This window comes from Plectropomus leopardus, chromosome 1 (genome assembly GCF_008729295.1).
Source record: "Plectropomus leopardus isolate mb chromosome 1, YSFRI_Pleo_2.0, whole genome shotgun sequence".
Lineage (NCBI taxonomy): Eukaryota > Metazoa > Chordata > Actinopteri > Perciformes > Serranidae > Plectropomus > Plectropomus leopardus.
This window is the reverse complement of record NC_056463.1, coordinates 23,074,838-23,099,561: the sequence shown is the minus strand read 5'-3', so window position 1 is coordinate 23,099,561 and position 24,724 is coordinate 23,074,838. Positions and strand designations below refer to the sequence as shown.

Below are 24,724 nucleotides of genomic sequence, written 5' to 3'. Positions count from 1 at the left end.
AACAATAAAATTTAACTTCCAAGCATTTTGACCTTGCCTCAAACCACATTAAATATGTTGAAAGCCTTGAATGTATAGTCAAAAAGATATCAGATTTGTATTATGTTAATTAAAGAAAATTCAGCCCTGACTATAATAAGCCACAGATCATGTTGAAGTATCATGTTAATAAAAATATAATGCCAGAAAGTGTTACATCAGTAATTAAGTCTTTTTCGTTACAGCTGATCCTGTAATCCACTGTCTAATTAAACAAACCTCATTTGTTTTGATTTTTCCCTCAGCGGTTTCTAAGTTTGTGTGTTCATATGTTGGTGTGTATAGAGTATGTTTCTGTGGTAAGATGCAGAGAGACCTTAAACCCCCCTCTCTCCCTCGATCTGTTGATTTTCTTCCCCCCATCCAGATTGATCTGGGTCACAATGAATCAGAGGAAGAGGCAGAGGAAACCAGCATCACACACCCATCTGTTCTTATGTTTTCTCTTTTTGTTGTCAACTACAGAATTAGAACATCATTTTGGTAATTAGGAGACACCACAAGTGAGTAAAAAACTCTGCTAATGCTGGACCATAGTTTAACTTGAGGCTTCACCAACAGAGAGTGTCTCTATTTTTCACAAAAATATTATTAAGGATAGTCGCTTTTTCACTCTGTATGCACAGCCTTAGGAGTTGGATTCATGTCTTTTTCTTTATTAGTCTATTAGTCTGTTAGCTGAAATCAACCGTTTTGATAGTCATGGCTATATAAAATAATTGTCTCAGGATAAAAATCCCAGATCAAGATTGCCACCAAGACAGAATCAATTATTCCAGGGCCTGAGGACTCTCTGTCCACTGAATTTCATGGAAGTCTTTACAAAGGTTTTTAAGATATACAGCAGACCATCTAATACAAAACATGAGCTCCTCAGCAGAGTTAATTATTTTTGTGGGTTCTGATAGATATAGAAAAAAATGTTAAGTTAAGTTTACCTGTTGGCTAATCTATTCTACTGGCACTGCTCTGTTCTCACTCCATTCAGTGTTGCTAAGACTCAACAGAGGCTTTGAGACCTCAGGGTTGTGACAGAGCTCAGTTTCCACACTTAACGGGGCTCTATGTGAAATTCAGAGCGTACAAGTTGTCTGTACGAGGTTCTTAACATGAAGGTGGCTGAGCTGGCAGCTAGCAGCAGCTGATAAACAGTGGTAATAAAATGAGATTAGGGCAAATGAACTAGCCAGTGGGACTTGCACATGCACTAATGTGCATGAGTGGCTGTAGCAGCTTACCACAACAAACCACAGAGAAGCTCGGATTACTACACACAGGGCCATATCCACAAAAGTTTCTGCGGCTTTTGCTACCGCTACAACTGTGCAAATAAGAGAGGAAGATAGTGTGCAATCAGCAAAGCATGCGCAAAGGCTGAAACTGCACACAAACTGCACTGCCAAGCAGACAGCATCCTAGGTGAACCTGTCCCATTTGCATGTATGTGCATTAGGAGATATTCAAAAATTCAGTAGAAAATGGCCCCCTACCTGTGCAAATAAGCCTTTTTTGCAAATACCATCTATATCACAAAGACCAGCACTAATTGCCACAGTTACAATGGCGCTATTTAATGCCTTTGAGACCCGTGTATACGGCACAATTTCTCTCTCTTTAAAGCTCATGAATGCTCTGAATGACATTGAAATTATATAGTCAAGTCAAGTCAATTTTATTTATAAAGCCCATTATCACAAATCACAATTTGCTTCAGAAGGCTTTACAGCATACAGCATCCCTCTGTCCTTAGACCCTCACATCGACTAAGGAAAAACTGCCAAAAAAACCCTATAACAGGGAAAAAATATTAGGTGATATTATGGTTAGAATCTAAAGTCAGAGGAGGGAATCAAGTGTGTCGCGAGCTTTCATCGGATTATAAAATGAAACAGCTTCGATGGAGCTCAGGATTCATCCATAAGTGCTGCCTTATTACTAACAATTTCAGCGTATAAACCTTGGATCTGTGTGTGTAACAGCCCAACCTGTATGGATGTGAAGCAGAATATGAAACATCAATTACCATCAAATCCCGGCAAATCCTCTTAATAGAGTAACTGCAGCCTCATGCGTAAAAGCGCACGGCCAATGTTTGATTTTGGAGACGCATGTATGGTATCAGCTGCTGTGACATGCTGGAGCCAGCTGCCACACACAGACAACTGTGGGCAACAAACAAAATTAACGCTTTCTTCAAAATGTTGTGCTCTCTGTAGTTTTCATTATGAAGCAATCTTTGTTCTGAAATATGGGGAAAAGCGTTTTTTGTGGATGGTCTGCTAAAACGGAGCATATTGCTAGTGCTAATTCTGCACAAATCATGGTGCTATTAGTGGACACAATCCATTCTTTTCCATTCGTACTCAGGCTGTCTGTATCACCTCTAGATGTACACTATCACTCTGAAATTAAGACTTAGAAAACCTAGAAATTAAGTTTGTGTATCACTAAGTTGTATTCCTAACTGTGTTGTGGTGATGATGTAATCGCTGCCTGGATTATGTTGAGGAAGCATTTCTTTGAGTTAATGAAACACTGACTTTATGTTTTGGATTTGCAGGGAGGCTGTTGGGTTGTATGGTGGATATGAAAAGAACAGGATTGTGACACCTGAATCCCAAATTCACATCCAGATTTCAGTCTGTTTGTGTTTAGTCAACAAAAGAACTGTGATAACGGAAAGACTGCGATTTCTAATAAATGTTAATACAAAGGTAAAAATAAAAATAATGCTGTAGTCACTTCAAATTTATAGTGTACTGCAAGATTTAACAGAAAACAAATGAGAAACATTGTCAGTGGACATTTAGCTGATACTTTCAGTAACAATGGTTTTCCAACTTGCGAACATTTCCACATTATCTTAATAGAATTTCAAAATCTTTGCAACCTTTAGATACACTTGCTCACTAAAGTCATGGCAACTAGAGATCAACAAAGTGTGAAAGGACGGTTGTCAGGCTGGATGCATTTCAGCTTTCATGTTTTTAACTCTGTAGACCGTCTGACGGGACAGATGTGTTCAGATTTAACAGTGCATCTATCAGCACGCACTTCCAACTTCTGTGATTCAAAGCATTGTTTTTTGCTAAAAGTCTACATTTTTCCTCATACATGTGTCAGTACTCCCAGAGCACAGAGGACAGAATGTCACAGACAAAGAAAACTCAGTTAATAAAGAGAAGTGGTTTGTTTTTTGTTTTCTTTTTTTGTGGTGCTATGTGAATGATTTTGCCCTTTAAATTACTTTCCAATCACCCCTAACAACAGTCTGTGCTTGGCTGAGGCCCATTGCCCTACAGTTACTCTTTGTTTATTAATAGGCTGTTGATTAGAGATGCTTGTGTTCCTCTGTCTCTGGATAATATAATTCTAGTTAAGTTGGTGTGTTTGGAGGTGCTTCACTTCTGAAAATCTGTTTGTAAAACAAGGTGTAGACACTGACTGAGGGCTTGGCAAGCTGCGTGTGAGATGCTTACATCTTGCCTGTATGTGGCATCTGCTCTAGCGTGGGTTTGCATTTACATACGGGACTGGTTCGAGTCATGCTTAAGTCGATTTGGAAGGTCTGGTAAGAGGGCCCAGCTTTTCTCAAATACAGGATTTTCATCCTGAGATACTGCAGTCCCATCAAACGTATCAAAAGTATCAAACATGCTTGATAGATGCCTTGCCAATATTTCAGCAGTAGCTCTTACCAGTACTCTACATGAGTATTGCGAAGAGTTTTCTGCTGTTATTTTAAATTCTGTAAGCCACCGCAACAAAACATTAACCTCATGAAGTTTCTGTTTAGTTTCGCTGTCTCACTCATCCACTTGTTTTCTCTTGTGCGCTCCCTTTCTTTTGCACTTTTTAAAGACTAATTTCAACCCAGATAGCAAATGGGAGAAATCTTGTTTGTGTGTAAAGAGGAACATCACAACTGCACCAGAGGATACAGTATGAGCAGACATATTCACACTCTCTGCATCATGTTGTCTCACAACATCAACTCATGTACCAGGGAGCCGTCCCTGAAGGTGTAAATTCAGGACATGGCCACAAATGATGCATCTCAGTGACAATGTGAAGACAACGTAAGACAACGTGAAGCCTTCAAAGAGCCTGTATTAACTGTTCTTTTGGCCATTACTGAGACAGATGGATAAAAGCATAGCTTCTGGCAGATTGGCACAGTGTTAATGTGGTCACAAAGGCATCACACTCCTTGCAGGTGTGCAACTGAACACATAAGAGACAGGACACCAGAGGTGTGATGGTGCTATGGAGCTTTATCGTTACACCACCATCAACAGAGGATACTTATTGTCCAAAATGATTCTCTGCAATAGATATAACCTGCATCAATACAAACACGGTGATGGCTATCCTGCAAGATTTATATGTACATCACGTAGATGCAAGGCTTTCAAAAAACTTTCATGAGGCAAAAAAACGCCTGCACACTCTATGCCACACAATTTTGTTAAAGACAACGTTTTGATCCTGCTTGGATCTTCGTCAGGTCAAATTTTTGAAAAGATGAAACCCCACCTATATGTATACATAATGCACATCAATAGGCTGACGAGCTCTATGGTTGCAGGTGTGGTTTACCATCTGCACCATTCAGGGTAGTAAAACAATTAACAATCAACAATTAAATAGATTACATAGAAAATACATTGAAGGAATACATAGACAAAAAGTGACATCAATAAAGGAGTAATAATCTCAATGAGGAGAGACACACATATTATATTAACAAAAAAACTTTTAAAACTAATAAATTTGCCCTTTTAGTGTGTCAAAGTCTACAAAAACATATAATGATACACAATAAAACACAATGAAACACAGAGAAAACCCTAAAAATAATAATAATTTGATTTAGAGGAGATGTTTAATCCCATATTCTTGGTTTAAACCTCTGGGTGTCAAAGTTTGGAGGGTGAAGATGTAGAAACTCTCAGGAGAAGCAGGAGAGTATTTTTAAATCTCCTCTATCCTGCAGCACTAACAATTCAATTGAATGTGCTAAATAAGGTGGCAGACTGGTAACATTTTTGGCAGCATTAACATGTACTGTAGTGCAGATTGGACTGTGCTCAGTTGGTGTGAGTAGGAAGAGCAAAGACAGATTATCTGCGAATCAATGAGTAGAGCTCAGTGGAGGAACGACCTGTTTATACAAGCTAATGGCTCCCAGTGAAACGCCAGAGCACGTAATGGTTCCCACTAATGTTTTCTCTCATCGTTTAAACTCTCTCTCTCTCTCTCTCTCCATCTCTCTGTGACTCTCTCACTGAGGAATTCTTTGTTGCAGGCAATATAACTCGTGCTCCTTCAAATCCTGTTTATTTCTCCTGTATTGGCTGTAGTGTTATTCCCTTTCACCAAAAGGCTTCAAGGCTTCTATTTTTATTCTATAGCTTGGTTAGCACTTGCCATTGTATGCTTGCATGGGATGTGGGAAGCGTGTATATGTGTTTGGTTATGTCATAAGCAGAATAAGCCGACACAAAAGCTATAAAGAAGTCATCAGTGGCCAGTAAACCATGGCCCCCTGATACAATTGCTAGCCTTACCAAAAGCCCACCCCCCCAGGCGAAAATAATTGGAGGGAAACATTACTGTCTTTAAGAGGCTGTGGCACACTTATTTTTTAAGCTAGCACAAAGGTAGCTTACATCTTGTGAAACAAGATACCTGCACACATTGGTACCAGCCATGTTGTCATAGCTTGTCGGCAAGGGGGCTTAATAATGCTCCAAACTTTGGCAAATTTTTTGTGAGGGAACAACTGGGAAGACCATTTCAAAGGGTCCTTTAAACTCCCACCCTCAGATATCTGAATGAAAATGGGATCATGTAAAGCCTTTTAATTTGCCTTTTCAAGGAAAAGGACAACTAGGCTTTTTAAAGAACAATGAGCTACCCACCATTTATAGATGATACATAGCACATTAAATCAGGATTGTTATGGATCTCAAAATGTTAACTGTACCAATATAACTCTGGGTTCACACTGGAATCAGAAAGTAAGTAAACTGCACCATTTTTTTCCTGGAGTGCCAGCCACTTGCTTTCAGCGCCCCTGTCAGTCTGTTACACTGGGCGTGCAGGGGCTCCGAGCTCCATAACACGCTCATGACCTGCAGTTTTATGCAGTTTTGCAGTTTTAGTTTTGGGGTCTGGTGTATTTTTCAGCTAGCAAATCTGGCAGGAAAATACACTAAATACTCTACTATGAACAATATATAAACTCTATATTAGATATGTTATCAATGATCTGATCATGATGACCATGTCACAGAGGGAGAGAAACAAGCAGACACACACTGACAGACGCATACATAAATTCATAGACAAAAGTACACAGCCAGAGACCCAAGATGCAGAGCTCTCTGTTTGATTTGAAAAAAGCAGAGAAAGAGAATAACTGCTGACCACTGTGAAGAAATGTGCTCCTGTTGTGAACAGCCAGGAGACTACTGACCGGCTGCTGCGCGACACTTAACATTTCAGCTGCTTCCACGTCCGGTGTGAACCCAACATTAGTCAGCACATCAGACAAGAAGTATTATTAACTGTAAACTAAGAAATTAAAGTATATCGGTATGCAATGCCTTAACTCTCTCCATATTAACTTAGCCAACAAGCCAATACTTCAACAGCTTCATCGAATTCCTAAAATTCAGCCATGGCTTTTGGTTTTGGCGTGCCACACCAAAATTTTCAGTGGCCACATCCAGCAACCTCTATGAATAATTTCTGGATTTGCCACTTGTCATCAAGCATCTGTATATCTGGCATTATGTTTTTAGTCCAATAAATTCCAATATTCAATAAAGCTGACAAGTGCATGAGATGTTGATAGAGCATTGCAAGTTAATGCTTCATTGATGGCTATGCCGTTTTCTTCTGGATGATACAGTAATGTGCACATTAATGGTTGGAGATATGTCTGTGCAGCAAAAAGACACATCTTAAGTCATTTTTATGAAAAAGTTGTAGCTTTTCTTTTTCCTCAAATTTTCTGTGATGTGAAAGAATTGAATGATGATAATGAGTGTGCATATGTAAATGACGCATGCAGAGAACTGAATGGAATCACATGCTGTGGTTTCAGATCCAGAAGGTTTCAGTAGTATTGTTGGAATGAATTATTCAGACATGGAGCATCTTCTGAGCACACTGCAAGCATGCGTCTCAACTCACACAACAGATTGTTCAATCTTATGAGAAATATTTGGTTGCTGTTGAAAAGATGCCTTTTCAAGAGTAAACACAAGCAGCAAGTGGTCTCTGAATAACATCACTGCAATAGAAATGCCTCCACAAAATGCATGAAGAATCCTTCTTTGCTAGTGTGCAGCCACTACAGTCAAGTTGGAGGAATGACTTATTTATTAAATAGAGAAATTAACTCTATTATTAGAGTATGCTAACATGGCTCAATACTGCTCATGTGATGCCACATGTCAAAATGATTTATTGTGGCAGATTTTCTCTACTATTAAGGGACACACTTGTGCTGTTTGTCATGGTTATTTGCATCTTAACAGGTTCTGCCGCCCTTGTGACTAACACTGTTATCATTTGATAACATCGTGCTTCACAGCCGTACCCCAAACACACATTTTCCTAATTAGCTTACTTCTGTGTTGCTAAGCAATCTCAACTGTGCCAGTAGATACAAAAGCCAGAAAATGTTAATTTCTAATTGATACATCCACCACAGTCGTGGACAGTTCTGGCGACAGAAGATCAGCTTTCCCACAAGAGTGTCTGAGTGAAGCATGCCTGCTGAAAAAGCAGTTATACTCTGCTTGGATATGTATATCTAAAAATGCAATGGAACATTCAGGCTAAAAATGGAGCAAGAATTTATAACTTTGTACTGATTACAGCCCCAAAGAGACAGATCAGCTGTATTCCTCTCGTCCACATGGCCTCTTTCCGTGCGGAGGGAACAGATTTCACCCTGAAGGAATCAGTGTTTTCATCAGGTATTCCCTGTCCAGTAAGAAACAGGTAGTTGGCGTCAGTTCAGGCAATTCCCTGCTGTTCTGCACCAGTGCCACCTTGATTCGACACTTGGTGAGCAGAATAGTGATCAATCCCTTCACCTCAGAATGGAAACGGACAGCCATAACCAGAGACATAAGAGCTAGAGGTACTTGCCGCACTGTTACCACGGCAACAGGCTGTGCAGGGGGGCATCATCACCGGCTCTCTGAGATTGGCTGTTGGTGGTTTGGTGCAATGGTTCATCTTAGTTGGTTGTTCTGCCCTCTGAGAGACACAGAAACCGGTTCTCTGGTTTTCAATCTACATTGATGTAGTCGAAGCAGATTTATGAGGGAAAGAAAAAGAAGACTATGGATTTGAAATTGAAAATCCTGGGATAATTACATGGAACTTGAGAAGAAACATGCATGATTCAATTACATGAAAACCATATTAGAATTCAAGAAGCATCCTATTAGTTTTATGTATCACAAATATCTGCCTGTGGTCTCTTTTAACTACTCTTGATGGGAGTTAAGGGTCAACTTTAATTATAAATGTAATATAGAGTGGATAACAAATCAAGGTATGGACAAATGAAATATTTACATTTATTTGCATATAGTTTTATGTTTTCTAATTGCACTGCTGTTATGTCTGAAACACTCAGCTGAACGCTTAACCACACTGAACCCACGGGACACATGTGCAATATAGACATCCAGCCTCACAGATTCTATCTGATAAATTATTACTGACATGGTTACACATTCCCAAACATGAGATAGCTTGCTGTCCCTAGGTGCATACTGTATGTTCAATATAATATGAGCCCAGATAACATGTTGTACTGAAGGATTTAGCAGCCTCAGGTGGCTTTCACCAGTATGGTGTGTTGGGTCAGGACACGGAGACTGGACTTACATAATCTCATCACAGTCTCTGTAACAGTTAACAAGCCAATCCACTTACTTTCAGTCATCTACACACATAACATGTAAGGTTTACTTAGATCAAGTCCTTTCATGGGGGATATCTGCAGCAAACCTGGACTGGCATTGCGATGGTGATTAATTGGTTTGTGAACGGGCGTGTTGCCAGAGCCTTTTCCACACATGCATTATGCAGTACATGTTAGTACACACTTTAACAGATGGATCTTCGCACACACACGAACAAACACATAACTGTGAACCTTCGCCCTGTCCTGCTCCCCTGAGTCTATTTACAGAGCTCTCACAGTAAGATGCTGTGACCCTGCTGATGCTCTGGGAATGTGTAAGACCAACCCAGAGGATATACTACACTGGTAACACTAGTAGCCACCCTCAAGATGAAGCTTTCACTCAAAAATTAACCAGTCAAAAGATGCTACACACACAAATTGCAATATTATTATGTGTGATTCGGGAAGGTCTATTCACATTAAAATCAGAATGCAACCATCCTCTATCACTATCCCATCCATTTACGCTGTAGTTAACATCCGACTATATTCAGGCACAAAAACCACGTGGTTATGGTTAAGAGAAGCTTAATAATTTGGCTTAAAATACCTGTTTTGTGGCTTCAGAATCACGTTTGGAAATGTAGCTGATTTCTCTAAGTAAACACCCACTTATTCTGGCACAATCAGTGCTAGAAATGGGGCTGACGACTCCATAAAAAAACCCACTTGATTGGTGGCCCAATTATGGCTGGAAATGCCACTGATGTCTCTTTAAAAAACACCCCCTTTTTGCTGCAGTCATGGATGGAAAAGCCACCTAGGTCTGGTTTAAAAAACGCCCACAGCTGGAAATGTCACTTATGTAACCCCAAGATAAGGACCATTTTTGGTGACATAATTATGCTGTCAAGTTAAAAAAAAAAACACATTTTTTGTGGTACAATTGCTGCTGCAAATGCCACAAATGTCTTGCTAAAGAAACCAATTTTTGGTGGCACAATCATCGCTGAATATGAAGCTCTCTGTCTCTCTCGCTCTCTCAAAAACAAAAAAGTTTTTGTGGCACAATCACGGCTGTAAATGACGACAATGTTTTGCTAAAAGACAACTGGATTAGTTTTCTGTTGCTCTCAAACAATGGTCTGAAGTGTCCTGCAGCCCAGCAGAAGTGTCATGCTTTCCACCATCCCCTCCACCACTCAATGACAAGGTCAGTTCACATATATGTAATTAGAACTGCATCATCTAAAAAAAAAACGTTGGTATGTCACATATGACAAGTAGAAATGTAACTTATCCCTGGTTTTCAGGAATGAACAATGCCAACATTTTCATCAGTTGACTGGCTGTGAAATGCCAGCTGTCAACATTTTATGTGTTTTTACTCCAGAAGGGAAATAATGTTAAGGAAGCTTTTAATCATTCCTTGATTGTTTCATCAAACTGTAACAAACTGAATCTGGTAATGTCAGCTCCATTGTTTCCTCATGTTTATGCTAACTATTTTCTTTCTTCTACTTGTTATAATGCACCATGACCAAAAATGGAGCATCTGCAGAGTATGTGACTAGCAGTTTTGTGCTTTCCAAGTGAAGTAAATTGTAATAGTGATTAGCAGAGCAAAGACATTCCCCAGTGCTTTTTGGCTAAATTAAAAAGAGCGACTAAGCATTGCAAAATGGTCCCATCCTTTCAAATCTATATTAAATGGATTGCCAACAAATTCTATTTGTAAGCTCTGGGGCTGTGCAAAAAACAGCAATATAAACCACCCAGCACGAATGCTAGGGCAAAATAATGTGCACTGTTGTTCATGTTATTATGCAATACACATTCTACAATCAACAGGTGTTAAATGAAAATTGGAGGTCCAGATTTTACACTGTAATGCTGTACAGCAGTTTAAGTGCTGGTGATTACAGAGATATATTGTGGACTAGGCCCAGGAGATCTATTAAAAGAGCAAGTTGCCTGGCATCAATTCTAGGCTTATTTCTCTGTTCTGAGGTTTACAGCTTAAACCTGTACTTGAGGTGGTAAGTCAAATACCCTGAATAACATCGACATCTTACAGCATAACAAAGATAAACAGAGAGGTCGACAATTTTTCAGACTGTCTTGATTTCATACGAATGCCAATTTCATTTATCTTTGCCCAGAACAGTAGACATGTCAACTAGAGCTGAAAGCTGTGCGTGCATTTATCTTCTTCTTTCCCAACCAAATCCTTTTTATAGGAGCGTCCTCCCACAAGCCTCAGCAGGTTTAGCAGGTGTTAACCTCTCTCTGGGAGGCTCCCTCCTGAGGCAACGCGCAGTCTAGCAGAGCAACACCTCTCGTTCCCTGAGCAGCTTGCAGTCTGCCAATCACACAGGTGGAGATGATGGACGGGCAGAATGAGTCTCCCTCAGTCCCTAAGTAATATCATTTTGCTCGTGTTCTGGAAAAACCCAAAACATCTTTCTAGTAACTTTATAAGGTGGCTCAACAACAACTTTTTTGGTTCAGATCACTTTGCTACTCTTTCTTATGTAGGGATTGATCCTCACAGATTAACTGCTATTCCTCAACACAGTATTTCCTGCCTCAACCACAATGGATTAAGTTCATCTGTAGATGTTTTATGATATCAGACAAGATGCTGTGCTGGCTGTACACTTTTAGGGACTAACCATTTAGAAAAGAGTTCTACGATAACTCTTATTTTGACAACAGGGAGGCCTCAATTGGACGAGTGAAGCAGCCCAATCTCCACAAAAAATGTAAGCATGGTACTTTTTCGCAAACCACAGATACATTACATTTGCAAGGTATTATGTAGTGGTTTAGGCACAAAAACCTATTGATTATGGTTGGGAAAAGATCTTGTTTTGGTTTTAAATACCCCATTTGAGGGAGACAATCATGGCAAGAAAAGCAGCAATGTCTCAGCGAAAAACAACCGCTTGTCATCTCACTATCACAGCAATAAAAGCAGTAACTTTTCAGTAAAATACAATCACTTTTCATGCCACTATCTTGGCAAGAAAAGCAGCAATGTCTTGGAAAACAATAACACCTAGAGGCTGCTAGAAATGAAGTGACAGGTTGCTACAAAACATACGTTTGTTGATTAAAAAGCTGCTGGAAACACAGCAATGACTTTCCAAATCACAAGTGACAATCTTTCAATAAATATATAACGTCACTTTACAAAAGTTGCTTTAATATGTATTAAATGCACATATGTAAGGCTGCCAAAATTTTCCTCTGGCATGTGGGCCACATGTTACATGAGCTGTGGCTGCTGATGGTATTGTTCTTATTTTCCCAGTATAGATTTGTTTCTGGCTACATGATAATTTTTTGAGATGATGGTTTCTGGTGCTGCTGAGTTGTCATTTTGTAGACCTCTGAGGTTATAACATATTTAAAATGGCTGTTGTGTTATATTACATTTTAATGTAAAGCACTCATGAGTTTATGGACTAATTATGTGGCATCAAAAGGATCTCATGTTTTGCCAATAGCTTTATCTAAATTCAACCAAATTAGCTCCCTTTCCCCGTGAATGTTTGGTTATCAATCCGTGAATGTTTGGTTATCAAAAGTGTGTTTTGGCCTTAACACTCAGGTGTCAGCTCTCTCACTTGTTAGTATTGTCTGACAACTGTAGATTGTTAATAATTGTGGGTGGACATTCTTAACTCTCGTCACTGTCTTGAGAATCTTGGGAAAGTTTTCCCTAATTATAAGAAACTGCCTGCTGTACAAATAGTACAACAAATCAGTGCTGAGGGAAAGAAAACCCCAATCTTCCCTGATATTTATGAGCTAATCTCATGTCATCCTACAGGGAAATGCAGTAAAAATACCACCCACAATGCAGCTGTAGAGATTTGGTAAGGTCTGTATTCCTGGCTATATTAGATGTAAACTATGCTTAAAGAAAAAGTTTCGACCACAGCAGCAGACAGAAGTCAGGCTTTCCATACGATTAAGTTTTTCATTTGCAAGTCCTTCTTTATGTCTTGTGTCTTGATATGGTAAAATATTTATAACACCTTTGGGGTTTATGTTTTATGTCATGCAGTTAACTGTGAAAATAGCTGGCTTCTGTTCTCTCACAGTTAAAGAAACATACAGTAACTGCAGTCCACACACACACAGACACACACACACACAGACTGCTTAACAAAAGCATCTAATTTCAAATAAAATCTATTATTCACCATCTTATTGAGCTGAAATACATAAATCTACATGCTGTCGAGTTATCACAGCAGACCTGATACCACACAATTATCCTACAGTATATGTCAAAATTGACTAAATGATAAAAATCTAGGAGAGCGTAGATTTTGTGCACCACGAGCACTTAATGGAATTCAAAAAGCAAGATGGAAAGAGAGAAATATCTAATATCCAATATCTAATTCTATCTAATCCAATTCTCTCTGCTTACAGAGAATAGCATGTGCCTCTGAGGTTATTTTTAGCATCATTCACACATTATTTTGCATTCTGGCTCACAGAGAGGTTTATGGCCATTCTTCCATTCATTTAAGACTGAACCTTTCAAAGTTGATGCTTTCATGGCATGAAATTAACTGAGTATTTTTTAATTAGCAGACCTTCCCTTCACCCCCACTTATCATATTCAGAGGACTGCATTTGTATATTTCATTTAAATGGCCAATTTGTTTCACACTTGGGAATATGCAGGTCTGACTGTTGTAATCATAATGGCACAAAGCTGTAGAAGTTGTGGAAAATGATTCAGCGGTGTGGTAGGTGCTACTTTGACATCTCGTTGCCTGTTTGACAACTCTGCATTTTCCATGTGCCATTAGTGCACTATTGGCTGCATTGCAACTGTAGCAGCAGGTGTCACAGTGTACTGGCTGCATCATTACTGAACAGTCCTGTGGGATAAAAAGTTTATGTGCCAGAGACCATCAAAGTGCCCCTGCAGTGAATCTGTCATGTCAAACATTATGACCATGCAAAGTTTCATGACATTTTAATTAGTATTAAAATATTTGCAATAATCATTAATTAAAAAATATCGGCTGGCAATTAATGCGATTTAAAAAAAAAGAACGGACCTTAATCGCATCGCAATCAATGCATTAATAAATGTGTGACAGCCCTACTTGATTATTTTAGTCTACCGGTTCACTAACGCAAAATGTCTGAGAAGTATATTTTATATGGAAAAATACTTAATTACTGTGCTCTGCTTCTGAAACTGCTTTGCCAATTCTCCTTGACAAAAGCTAATAACATCACATGCTTATGTTTGACAGGATTCGCTCACTTTCGATGCTCCAACTGTCTTAATGTGGCACAGTGCAGTATGATATCTTGTAGCGGCTCTTATTTTTAGAGAGAAATGTATGTCTTTGTGGCCTGCACAAGTAAGTTGGATAATTAACAGCAAACAGTAGGCTATTGGCTGGAAGAAGCTGAGCTCAGCATTATATGTATTTCTGTCTTTCTCTCTCTGCAGCCCTTACAAGCTGCAAAAACCAAGGGAGAAACAGAGACTTTTTGTCTTAGCTCAGCAACAATGCCAAGGGATAGTCTATTTGGATGTACAATCCTATTGAAGGCTCTTTTGTTAAGGATACAGTATTAATGGGGTTATCCTTGTAAAGCAACCAGCCATACAGTGATGATTACAGAGATCATTATACCACTCACAGAAATCTCCAAGTCTAATCTGATTTTTACATGCTGATCAGTTTGATGTAAGCATGATAATTAGTATGCACAACCATTTTATCCTCCTCAGGGTCACAGGGGAATAGAGCATGTTTTACACTGGCGCAAAAGCAGTTAAAATCATGGGGTCGACACCAAAAGAAAAGTATGTTTCTTTGATTTGTAAATACAACGACTTATTAATAAGATTGTCTAACATGAAAAGCAGTTTACATCTTGGAATTTTTTTTCTAGTATGCAGGATTTTCTTAAAAACAAACGAACAAACAAACAAACAAACAAACACAATGTATAGACTTGAACAAAAGCAATCCCTTTTTATCATTATTAATGACCCACTAACAGCCTGACTGTGATTGTGAATATCCGCAGAGACCCTGACCTCTGTGTGTATTTTCTCATTTTCTTCTTGTTTTGCTGTGTTCAGTACGTCTCTGTGCACAGTATGCTGGTGAGGCAGGGTCTTTATTAAAAGGTAGAGACCAGCTGCCAGACTGTGAACAGCCAAATGGAAGTTAGTAAAATTGTGGACACAGCGCCAAAAACACAAATATAGCAAGCGACACTAAATCTGACGTTGGATTTCACTTTTACTTTCAACCGCTATGCTATTTACAAACAGTAAGGGACAATTTCTGAACATTATACCTTTGTAGTTTTCAATGCAAATAAGAAACTTGTGTTTTAATCAGCGAAATTAAGTAGATCATTCACTACCAATGAAAAATGCCCTGAGACATTTATACCTACTCATACTGAAGTGCAACTGAATGAATGCTTTAGCTGCATGAAAAAGCAGTACAATAATAATAATAAAAATAATAATAAAAACGGAAAAACCATGATCACACTATGAGAGTGAGCAATGTTTTGCCATAACTGTACCATTTCGCCTCACTTAATGGATAAGCCATTGCACATTTAATACATTGGCCTCAGTCAGGGAATAATTATAAAGCACAGGGTATTAAATCTACACAAGTAGGAGAGAAAACACTGGGGATGCTGATAAACTTTATCAGTGTAATTTAAGTTGAAGTTGTAATTAAATATGACGGTGCACTCTACAGTTCCTGTTACATTCTGTCCTCTGCTTCCATCACAGCTAGATTGTGTGTTGCTCTGCTCGTCCCTCTGGACATCCATCACTGTTATAAAACATTTGTCGGCTCACCTGGGGTCCTTCCTGTTTATCTCTCCATGTGGTATCAGTTATAGGAAATTGCGAGTCCTGTGTTTTCTTTCTTGTCAATGCAAAGTGTTGTCTTGTAGGTGAGAGCTAAAAGTATTTTGAGCATACTCTAAGTATGATAATTATGAGGAAGAAATAGATATGTGCCAAGGGCTTTGCTTGAACATTGCTTCTGGAGTAAACAGGCCAGCTGTAACAAGTATACATATGTATGTATATTTTGATAAGGTGAGTGGGTGGCAAACAGAGCTGGTATGATACCAATCAATCTGTTAAAATATCTACCTGTCACTTTGACTCCTGCATACTCTGCTTTTGCCTATATGTCTGTTTCATGTGTTATTTTGCATTACCTTGGTCCTACCTCACATGCTCACCAGGCCCCTGTGGTGAACATCCTGCTCTTACACACCTGCTTCCATCAACAGATTACCCCTGTGACCTGCTACCTGCCTGCACAGCTGTCCCTCATTGGCTCATTACATTTCCTGTAGCTATATACAGGCGTCTGTTTCCAGAGGGGCCTGTCACATCATCTAAGATGCCTGGTGTTTGAGCCATTCTAATTATCAAGCCTATTATCTGCTTTTGTTATTGCATGTTGTACTTTCCTTCTGATTTGACTGAGCTGTGTTTGTCCGATACTGCCCACACATAAACTGTAAACCAGACTAACAGTTGAGCCAAGTGCTGCTTCATCTGGTGTCTCACAAGTCTGCTTGGATAAAAGTCCTTTTTTTCCTGCATCATGCCGACATGCATGTGTGACCTATTCACACCCTTATGGCTTCATCAGAATTTTGGTTTATATATAAGAAAAAGTGCCATGAAGCAACTGACTTTATGTTGTTATGAAAAGTAAACAAACTTCCTCTGTTAGTCTGCCTCAGATGTGTGTGAATAATGTGTGTATTTTAGTATGTATTTTAGTGTACTCTATTTTATGATAATTTTTGACTTATGCAAAGTGTCTTTGAATGCCTTGGAAAGTGCTCAATAAATAAGAGGTATTATTATTATTGTTATTATTCAGTCAGCCCAACTGTGCAGACATGGGATTCTACAACTAAGAGAGGAGATAATGTATAATGTACTGTTACCAAAGTCCTGAGGTTTTTAAAAGGACCACGATGATCCTCTCTCCAGAATTTAATTTCAACATATTTCAATCAGCGGTTCACAGCCCAAGTTGTAAAAGTCCAACATGGACTAAAACATTTGCACCTTTTTTCCCCGTCTGTACAGTCCCAACAAGTAAATCGAATCTTTCTTTAATAACCTGAATTTAACCATATTATTTAAACAAGAAGCAGACATCCTTGATGCACCACTAACATCAGATGAACTTCACACAGCCCTACTCCAAATGCCAAACAATAAATCACCCAGATCAGATGGCCTCCCTCCTAATTCCATAACAACTTTTGGCACATACTATCCCCACTATTTTACAGGCTAACAACAAAAATACAAAAAACATCACAAATCCCTTCACACATGAATACATCCGTTACATCAGTTCTACTAAAACCCAGTAAAGATCCAACCCAACCTATTAGTAACTGCCCCTTATTACTTATGAACACTGACTTAAAAATCATCACCAAAGCCGTCAGAGTAAAAACAGTCATCTCCACTTTAATACATCACGGTCAGACAGGCTTCATTAAAAAAAATACATGCTTCAGATATTGCACGAAGATTATTTAACATCATTAACCAGTTAAGTTAAGTGGACTTTCTTATTCAACACATTACACAGATTCATTTTCGGGGAGTCGTTCATTCACTGGATAACAACACTATACACCACACCTAAAGCCACAGTCACCACAAATGGGATCATATCAGATGGTGTCACACTTCACATCGGTACCAGGCAAGGATGCCCACACTCTCAGTCAATATTTGCAATCTTCATAGAACCTCTTGCTGCAGCTTTACGTCAAAACCAAAACATTAAAAGAGTTCATAGCACAAACATCCAACATAAAATAAGCCTTTACGCAGATGACATTTTATTGTACTTACAGGAATCCTTGTTACATGAAATATTTAACCTCAACACCTGCTCTAAAATCTCAAATTACACAATAAGCTGGAACAAGTCCACTATACTCCCTCTCTCAGATGATGCATGGGATTCTGCACGACATAACTCTTCACTTCTGCTTCGTGCTAGTAACACTAAATACTTGGGCACTGACATTTCCACCAGGCTGTCAGAGTTATTTGATCTTAACTACATACCATTGTTAAAAACAGCAGAAAATGACCTCGGCCTCTGGATGAACTTACCGCTCTCACTTCTAGGACAAATAGCAACTGTAAAAATGAAAATAGTTCCTCACATCAATTACTTCTTCTCTATGCTGCCTATCCCACCAACAGTCAATGGTTCGTTTCTATCGACTCAATCACCACACATTTCTACTGGAAGAACAAAAAAGCAAGAATCAAACTGTCCACTTTACAAAAAAACAAAGCCCAAGGCGGTCTAGATGCCCCAAACTTTCTCTTCTATTACCTGTTAAACCAAATACAATATCTTATTGAATGGAGCCACATAATAACCCAAAATGCACCCTGGATAGACTTAGAACAACTATACTGCAAAAACATCTTTCTGTCACATCTACTCTTCCTCAACACATCTATCAAACAACACCCATGCTTTAAAAGTACCGCCATCTCCACTCTGACAGCCTGGTGGAAAGTCATGAAGCTGTTTAATTCCTCTCCAACGCCCTGTAAACACACCCCTATTTGTCACAACCCTGACCTCAAACTCCACGGCACCCCACTTCACTATCGCACATGGGAACAAAAAGGTATCGCACACCTTCACCGTCTCTTCCACAACAATCAGTTCATAGACTTTAAAGATCTCCTCCAGAAACATGGAATAACAAAACATCAGTTTCTTGAATACCTACAACTAAAATCCATACTCCATACCAAAATGAACATATCTCATAACCCACTTGAACCTCCAAAAACTGTTAACTATATTATTCAACTGACAGATCTAAATAAATTAGCTTCAAAACTTTATAGATTCTTATTAAGTGCAGACGCTTCAGTAACAACACATAGCTGGAACACTGATCTTAACATCTCTCCCTCAAACCACTAATGGAAAGAAAAAAAATTAAAATATTTTTGGCATGATATCAAATACAAACCTGCAGCTATACCAGTACAAAATCATTCACAGAATACATATACAAAATGTACAAAATGGGATTAACTATAATAATCATTAAAAAGCAAAAGCAGCATGTGTGTACATTCAGTCGGCTATACCTCTAGCAGCGAGCTAGCTAGGTGAGTAACGCTGCACTTCTCAGGGTTTGATATTTGTTTTGGAACAGGGAAGAAACGTGTTTCTCCTCTCCTGGTAACGAGCATCATTATAACACATGTCCCAGGCACATCGTTTAGCTTGAAATCAACAAAACTAGCCCTAAATTTTAAACCTGTAAACTACAGCTACTCAAAAACTGTATATTTACAGTGCATCCAAATGTAGCTTTTTTAGTTCTTAAATTTCAAGTACTTGGAGCAGTGCTGTTATCTATGGATGATGCATGATTGGCAACAAACCCCAGCCTGAGAAACCTCTGTTGGCTTTATAGGGAATGTGTCTCTGTGTATTGCCTCAGTGTATTTCTTTCTCTTACTTACAGTTTTCTTCACCCCTCCCCCCTCACACTAACACCCTACATTATTCTGTTCTTCATATACAGCATGCAGCACATCTCTCTCTCTCTCTCCCTCTCTCTCTCACACACACACACACACACACACACGAAAACACACCAAAATATCTTGAATTGGCTTTGCCTTTGTGCCTTTTGTTTTTTGAGACCCTCAAGGCCTCTCTCTTTTAGCCACAGAGAAAAATAGAGGCAGAGAAAGAGCAATTGAGATGAGAGAAAATTCTATCCCACCCTCCTCCTCCTCCTCCTCCTCCTCCTCCTCCTCTCTGCACAGCCCCTCTACGAAGCACACTTTGTTTGATTCAAAGAATGCTGAGAGGCTTGGGCAGCAGATGTGAGATTTTGTGGAAAATAATGAGTAATGAATCTCTTCAACACTCATCTAGTCACATATATATTTTCGACTGCCTGTGGCTGATGGATCCATTTGTCAAAGCAGTGCTTCCTATTCTTCCTCTCATGTCTGCACTTACACCGAACGTTCAGAAAACTCCATCTACGCCTTTCACTATTGTGATCCACTATACTTCAAAGATGTCCAAATTTGTATCCTAAAAATTAATGCTATTCATACATTCTCTGACAAGATAATTGCAAATGGAATAGACTGTTTTAGTTTTTGAGTGATAATGACCCTTCATGTGTAAACATATCAAAACCTAACAATTTAATATCTCAATCACAAGGATTCACTAAGTGTGAAACACATGTTTAGGAGATCATCATCACCAAGGCACCAAAGCCATAAAACGATGAACTGAATTCTGCAGCAGCAGAGGCAAGCCATAGTTTTCTTGAGATTATCTGCTCAGCATTACAAAGCCAGAGGGAGAAACTCCCATTTCTGTGTCCACAGGAAACATGGAATGAAAGAGAGATCCATAAAACAATAAATACATCTCATTACCAAAGGTCCCAGGTTTCATCCCAATGAAATCAATCAGAATTTATGTAGGAATATGCTGAGGGGACTGGCCCATTTGCATTTAAATGAACACTAATACATAATGGAAAAAAGGTCACCAAACTCTATTTAAACAAAGCCTGTTCAGTAAAATCCCAACTGTAATGGTATGCAATAAACAAACATATCACATCTTATTAATCACAAATATATAAATCATTTTTTAAATTATGTATGCATATTGCTTTCTTCCTCCCGAACTCAAACTAGTGCAGAATAATTAATAAGAATCAGAAAATCAATTGAGTCCTTACAAATGAAGATTTTGGGTCATATTAACAAACTGCATACTTTGTGTTGTGCATCATATGCATGTGCGTGTACACACTTGTGTCTTGAGGCTTGAAAATCCAAACACAGCTTCAAGAGTCCAAACCAATCATTGTTCAAAGCAGCAAACTCACAAAAACAGCCAATCACAGACGTACTTCACTCTGCCAGCGCAGCTGGCCCGTTTTCAGTCCTGATACTGACTGATATCACTGCTGCCTTTGGCATACTGAACAATCAGATTTTTCTCTCTGTGCTAGCATTAATGGGTATCAGCATGGCAATGGTTTCAATCCTCCATCATCAGTGGCTTCTAACAAGTGATGTTGAAAGAAGCACTTTTGTGTTCCTCACACCCTGGTGTCCCCAAAGGTTTACTGGTGGGACTCCGCCATTTCTACACAGGATCTCTTGGTGATGTAATAATGTCACATGTTTTTCCATCCATATGCACACTTGTTTTCCTCTCCCTCTTAAAGGTGGCTTTGCAGGTGTCTGCATGTCTGACAGATGTTGACAACTGGATGATGTCTCAGCAATTTTAGCTCATTAAAGACATGATTGGAGCACAAGCATCTAATCCCAAGAGAGGGCTGTTTGTCTATGAGGCCTAGTGTACAGGGACACGGGTATTTTTGTAAACAGGGTTTTTCCATCCTTTGTTCAAAAAAGTCCTCTCCACACACAAACTGTTATAAACAAATCTCTTACCAAATGAAAAAGCAAAAACACGATTGAGAGCACGCAAAACCCGTGGGCATCAACATAACCATAAACCTGAGAAGAGGATGTTGGCAGCAATCTGGTGCCTCTGTTCCTCAATATAGTGGAAAGGTAACTGCACATTTATGTGTAAACATGTAAAAAGTCCTTTTATCAAGTCCAGAGCCAGCACTATTTTGATCAAGTCCTTCATTGCATAAATTGTTGCCTCATTTGTGATGCCTCACAAAGGTGACACACACTGCTGTTACAAACCCAAAACTCTAACAGAACCAGTTGCATGTCGGTAAAAAAGGGGTATTAATGAAGTGAGACAAGCAGCAGTCCACACTGAGCTGGTGGAGAACTTACGAAGATGCAGTCCATGCAGTGTCTGCACACATTCTTCATATTGTCCTGTTTTCAACTGTGAGGGCACTGCCCCAATGTTGTTCTGTTGAGCCACCAACTGGCATACTGTACATACATTTTCTGTTCTTTATATTATTTTTTTTCATTTTAAATTTTATTTTTTATTGCTTCGATATTTTTATCTTAAGTCTTGTTTTCTTTAAAACTTACCTTTTTTATTATTATTCTTCCTTTATATTAACTGTTTTTGCACCAATCACCAATTCAAATTCCTTGTACATGTAAATGTACTTGGCAATAAAACCCAATTCTGATTCTGATTCTGAAAAATTCCATTAGTCCATGAGCAACACAAAATGAGTTACAGACCCACGGAAAGAAACATGGAGAGATAGAGAAACTGATGGAAGATAAAAAATATTAGGAAGCAGTTTACGATTAAAGAAGACAGAAGAAGTAGAGAGGAGAAAAATGATTACGAAATAAAACACGAGGAGAAAGATGAGTGAAAAAAAAAGCCTGAAGCATTAATGGATGGTGTGGAAGAGAGTGGCTGGTGGAGCAAGAGTTGAGGAGAAGAAATGGGTGAAGAGTGCCTTCTGTCTTTTACTGTTGCCATGGACACCAAGAAAGCTGACTTACTGCTGTGTGAAGATTTTTTTGAATGGAAAACACACACACACACACACTCACACACACATTATAACCACCTTCACCTACTTGTCTCTCCACTTACAACATTTTCACCTCCTTCACTGTTCGAAGCAGGGCAAGAGGGCCTGTATTTTACATAGATGGCATGCTTACCACATACACATGCTCCTTTACACAGAGATAAAGTCTTTTGGATCCCTGCTAGGCTCTCATTATTACAAGGTAGGAGAGCACAATACGCCATTTGTAAGACAGCAGAGCAAAGAGATAAATGCACATGGGGCACAGCTCATTAAAAGAACTCTTTATCTTTGATGGGAGATGGCTGCTGGGCTTTTTGTTTGGTGGAACAAGCATGAAAATCACAAACACAGCATCCCAATTTATCTGTCATTTTAAAACTCCTTTCCTTTGTATCTCTTCTTCTGTTTTTCTCTTGAATTTATTATAAAATGTGGGAGATCTTGAAGCTGTGATATATTAATAAAGAATATTTACTCTAGAAAATGCTGTTTCACTGTTTCCTCCACTGGCATCCTCTTTGAACTTTCTTTTAGTAACCATATATTAATGATTTCTATACATCTCAATTACATCAAAGGGCCGTTTTATATCATACAAAAGATGATTTCTCAGTTAACATTATAAGATAGCCTACAGCATATGTCTTTGTATGGTGCACGTCTCAGAGTGTTTCACTTGTGGTGTGGTGCGCGCACTCAGGCTATTACTTTTTCTACTCAAGTGTAATGTTATGCAGCCTGAAACCACACTGAGTCTATACCGTAATTACTGGGCTTGTCAATCACTGAAATGAACTCAGTGAAGGTGAAATTGACTGTGTGCCTTCAGAAAGACTTCTTACTGATCGGTTGAGTAAATGCAGAACAGGAATGACAGCACAACAATGCACGCGCTTTGAAATATTGACATTGATTGTCCCATGAGGAATATATGGAGTTGTTGATTATAATTATGCCCTGAGCAGTCCAGAAACGATTAGGAACGATAAAAAAGACAGGAAAATAAATACCCCCCCTTTCACTCACTCTCTCTCTCTCTCTTCGTGCATGCGCCTGTTCCTAATTTGTAATTAGTTCAGGGTATGGCAAGACAAATCGTGGATGTCATTGCAGAAGCTGCGGCTGTCTTGGTAGGACCGCAACGTGAATCTTACTGAAAAAAAAAAAAAATCACATCTCTCATCTGGGGAGTGACAGCAATTCCATTTGGTTTTAATGGTGCGGTATCTTTTGAGTTAATTTGCTCAAAACTTGCACATACAATGCTATATACGTAGCTTTTCAGTGATATTACGCTTTGTGTCGCTAAAAAAGAGACTCATTTTACAAAACGGGACAAAAAAACATGTCATCCTCTGATTGGCCACGTTCAGGCACAACCACACCATGTCCGCCTTAGCGGCTTTCGCTCCAGCCTACAGGTTGTGCCGCTCTCAAATCCAGCTTTTTCTCCTTATAGTAAGATGCTGCTCAACTTTTCCTGAGCTTGTTACCGCTTGAAAAAACATTGGAGGACAACGGACCGCCTGCTGCAAAGATTCACTGTAGTGAGAGTCCGGCTCTAAAGCGCGCACACATTTCAGCACCCCGGACAGCGCACGGCGCCGCAGTGGCGATGCGTGGATTCAACCGGTGGCTTTCAACCAGAGCAGCAGTGTGAAGAGACCGTTTGTCTGAATGTTACATAAAAACTCTCTGTCTTCCACACGTGGGAAACGCTTCTTGCTCTCTGGATCACTTGGACTTTTTCGTTCTTTCTCTCACAGAGCGTCTCCGTCGACTCCATCCATCGTGTAGGTAGGCGTGCCGCTAGATGCGTGGTTGAGTCCAGAAACCGTGCCGAGCAGCGTGGAATAAGTGACTGTCAGGCGGGCGGAGTGGTTTGGTGGTGGTGGTGGTGCCTATAAGAGACCCTTCATTTATAAGGATGCTGGTGGGAAATGCCTGGAGACAGAGATGACGAGATTTGTCAAAAGGCACTTGAACTCCTGTCAGATCTTTGTTCGAAGGGGGAAGTGCAGAACGAACACTGCCTGGATTTTATCTACTATTTCCGAGACCTCGCCAGGCCACGCTATACGGATTCAGGTGAGGCATCATTTGCACGCTTCATTCAACGGTTTGCATTTAACTGAA

At 39.3% G+C, this 24,724-nt stretch overlaps 1 protein-coding gene across 1 annotated transcript in view; it reads left to right on the top strand.

Moving 5' to 3' along the window:
* The first annotated feature begins 24,528 nt into the window (after nt 1–24,528).
* syt9a (synaptotagmin IXa) overlaps nt 24,529–24,724 on the top strand; it is a 28,759-nt gene continuing 28,563 nt past the window's right edge. The window contains exon 1 of the mRNA XM_042488510.1: nt 24,529–24,676. Within this exon, the coding sequence (XP_042344444.1) occupies nt 24,529–24,676 (148 nt within the window). The remainder of the gene's footprint in view (nt 24,677–24,724) is intronic.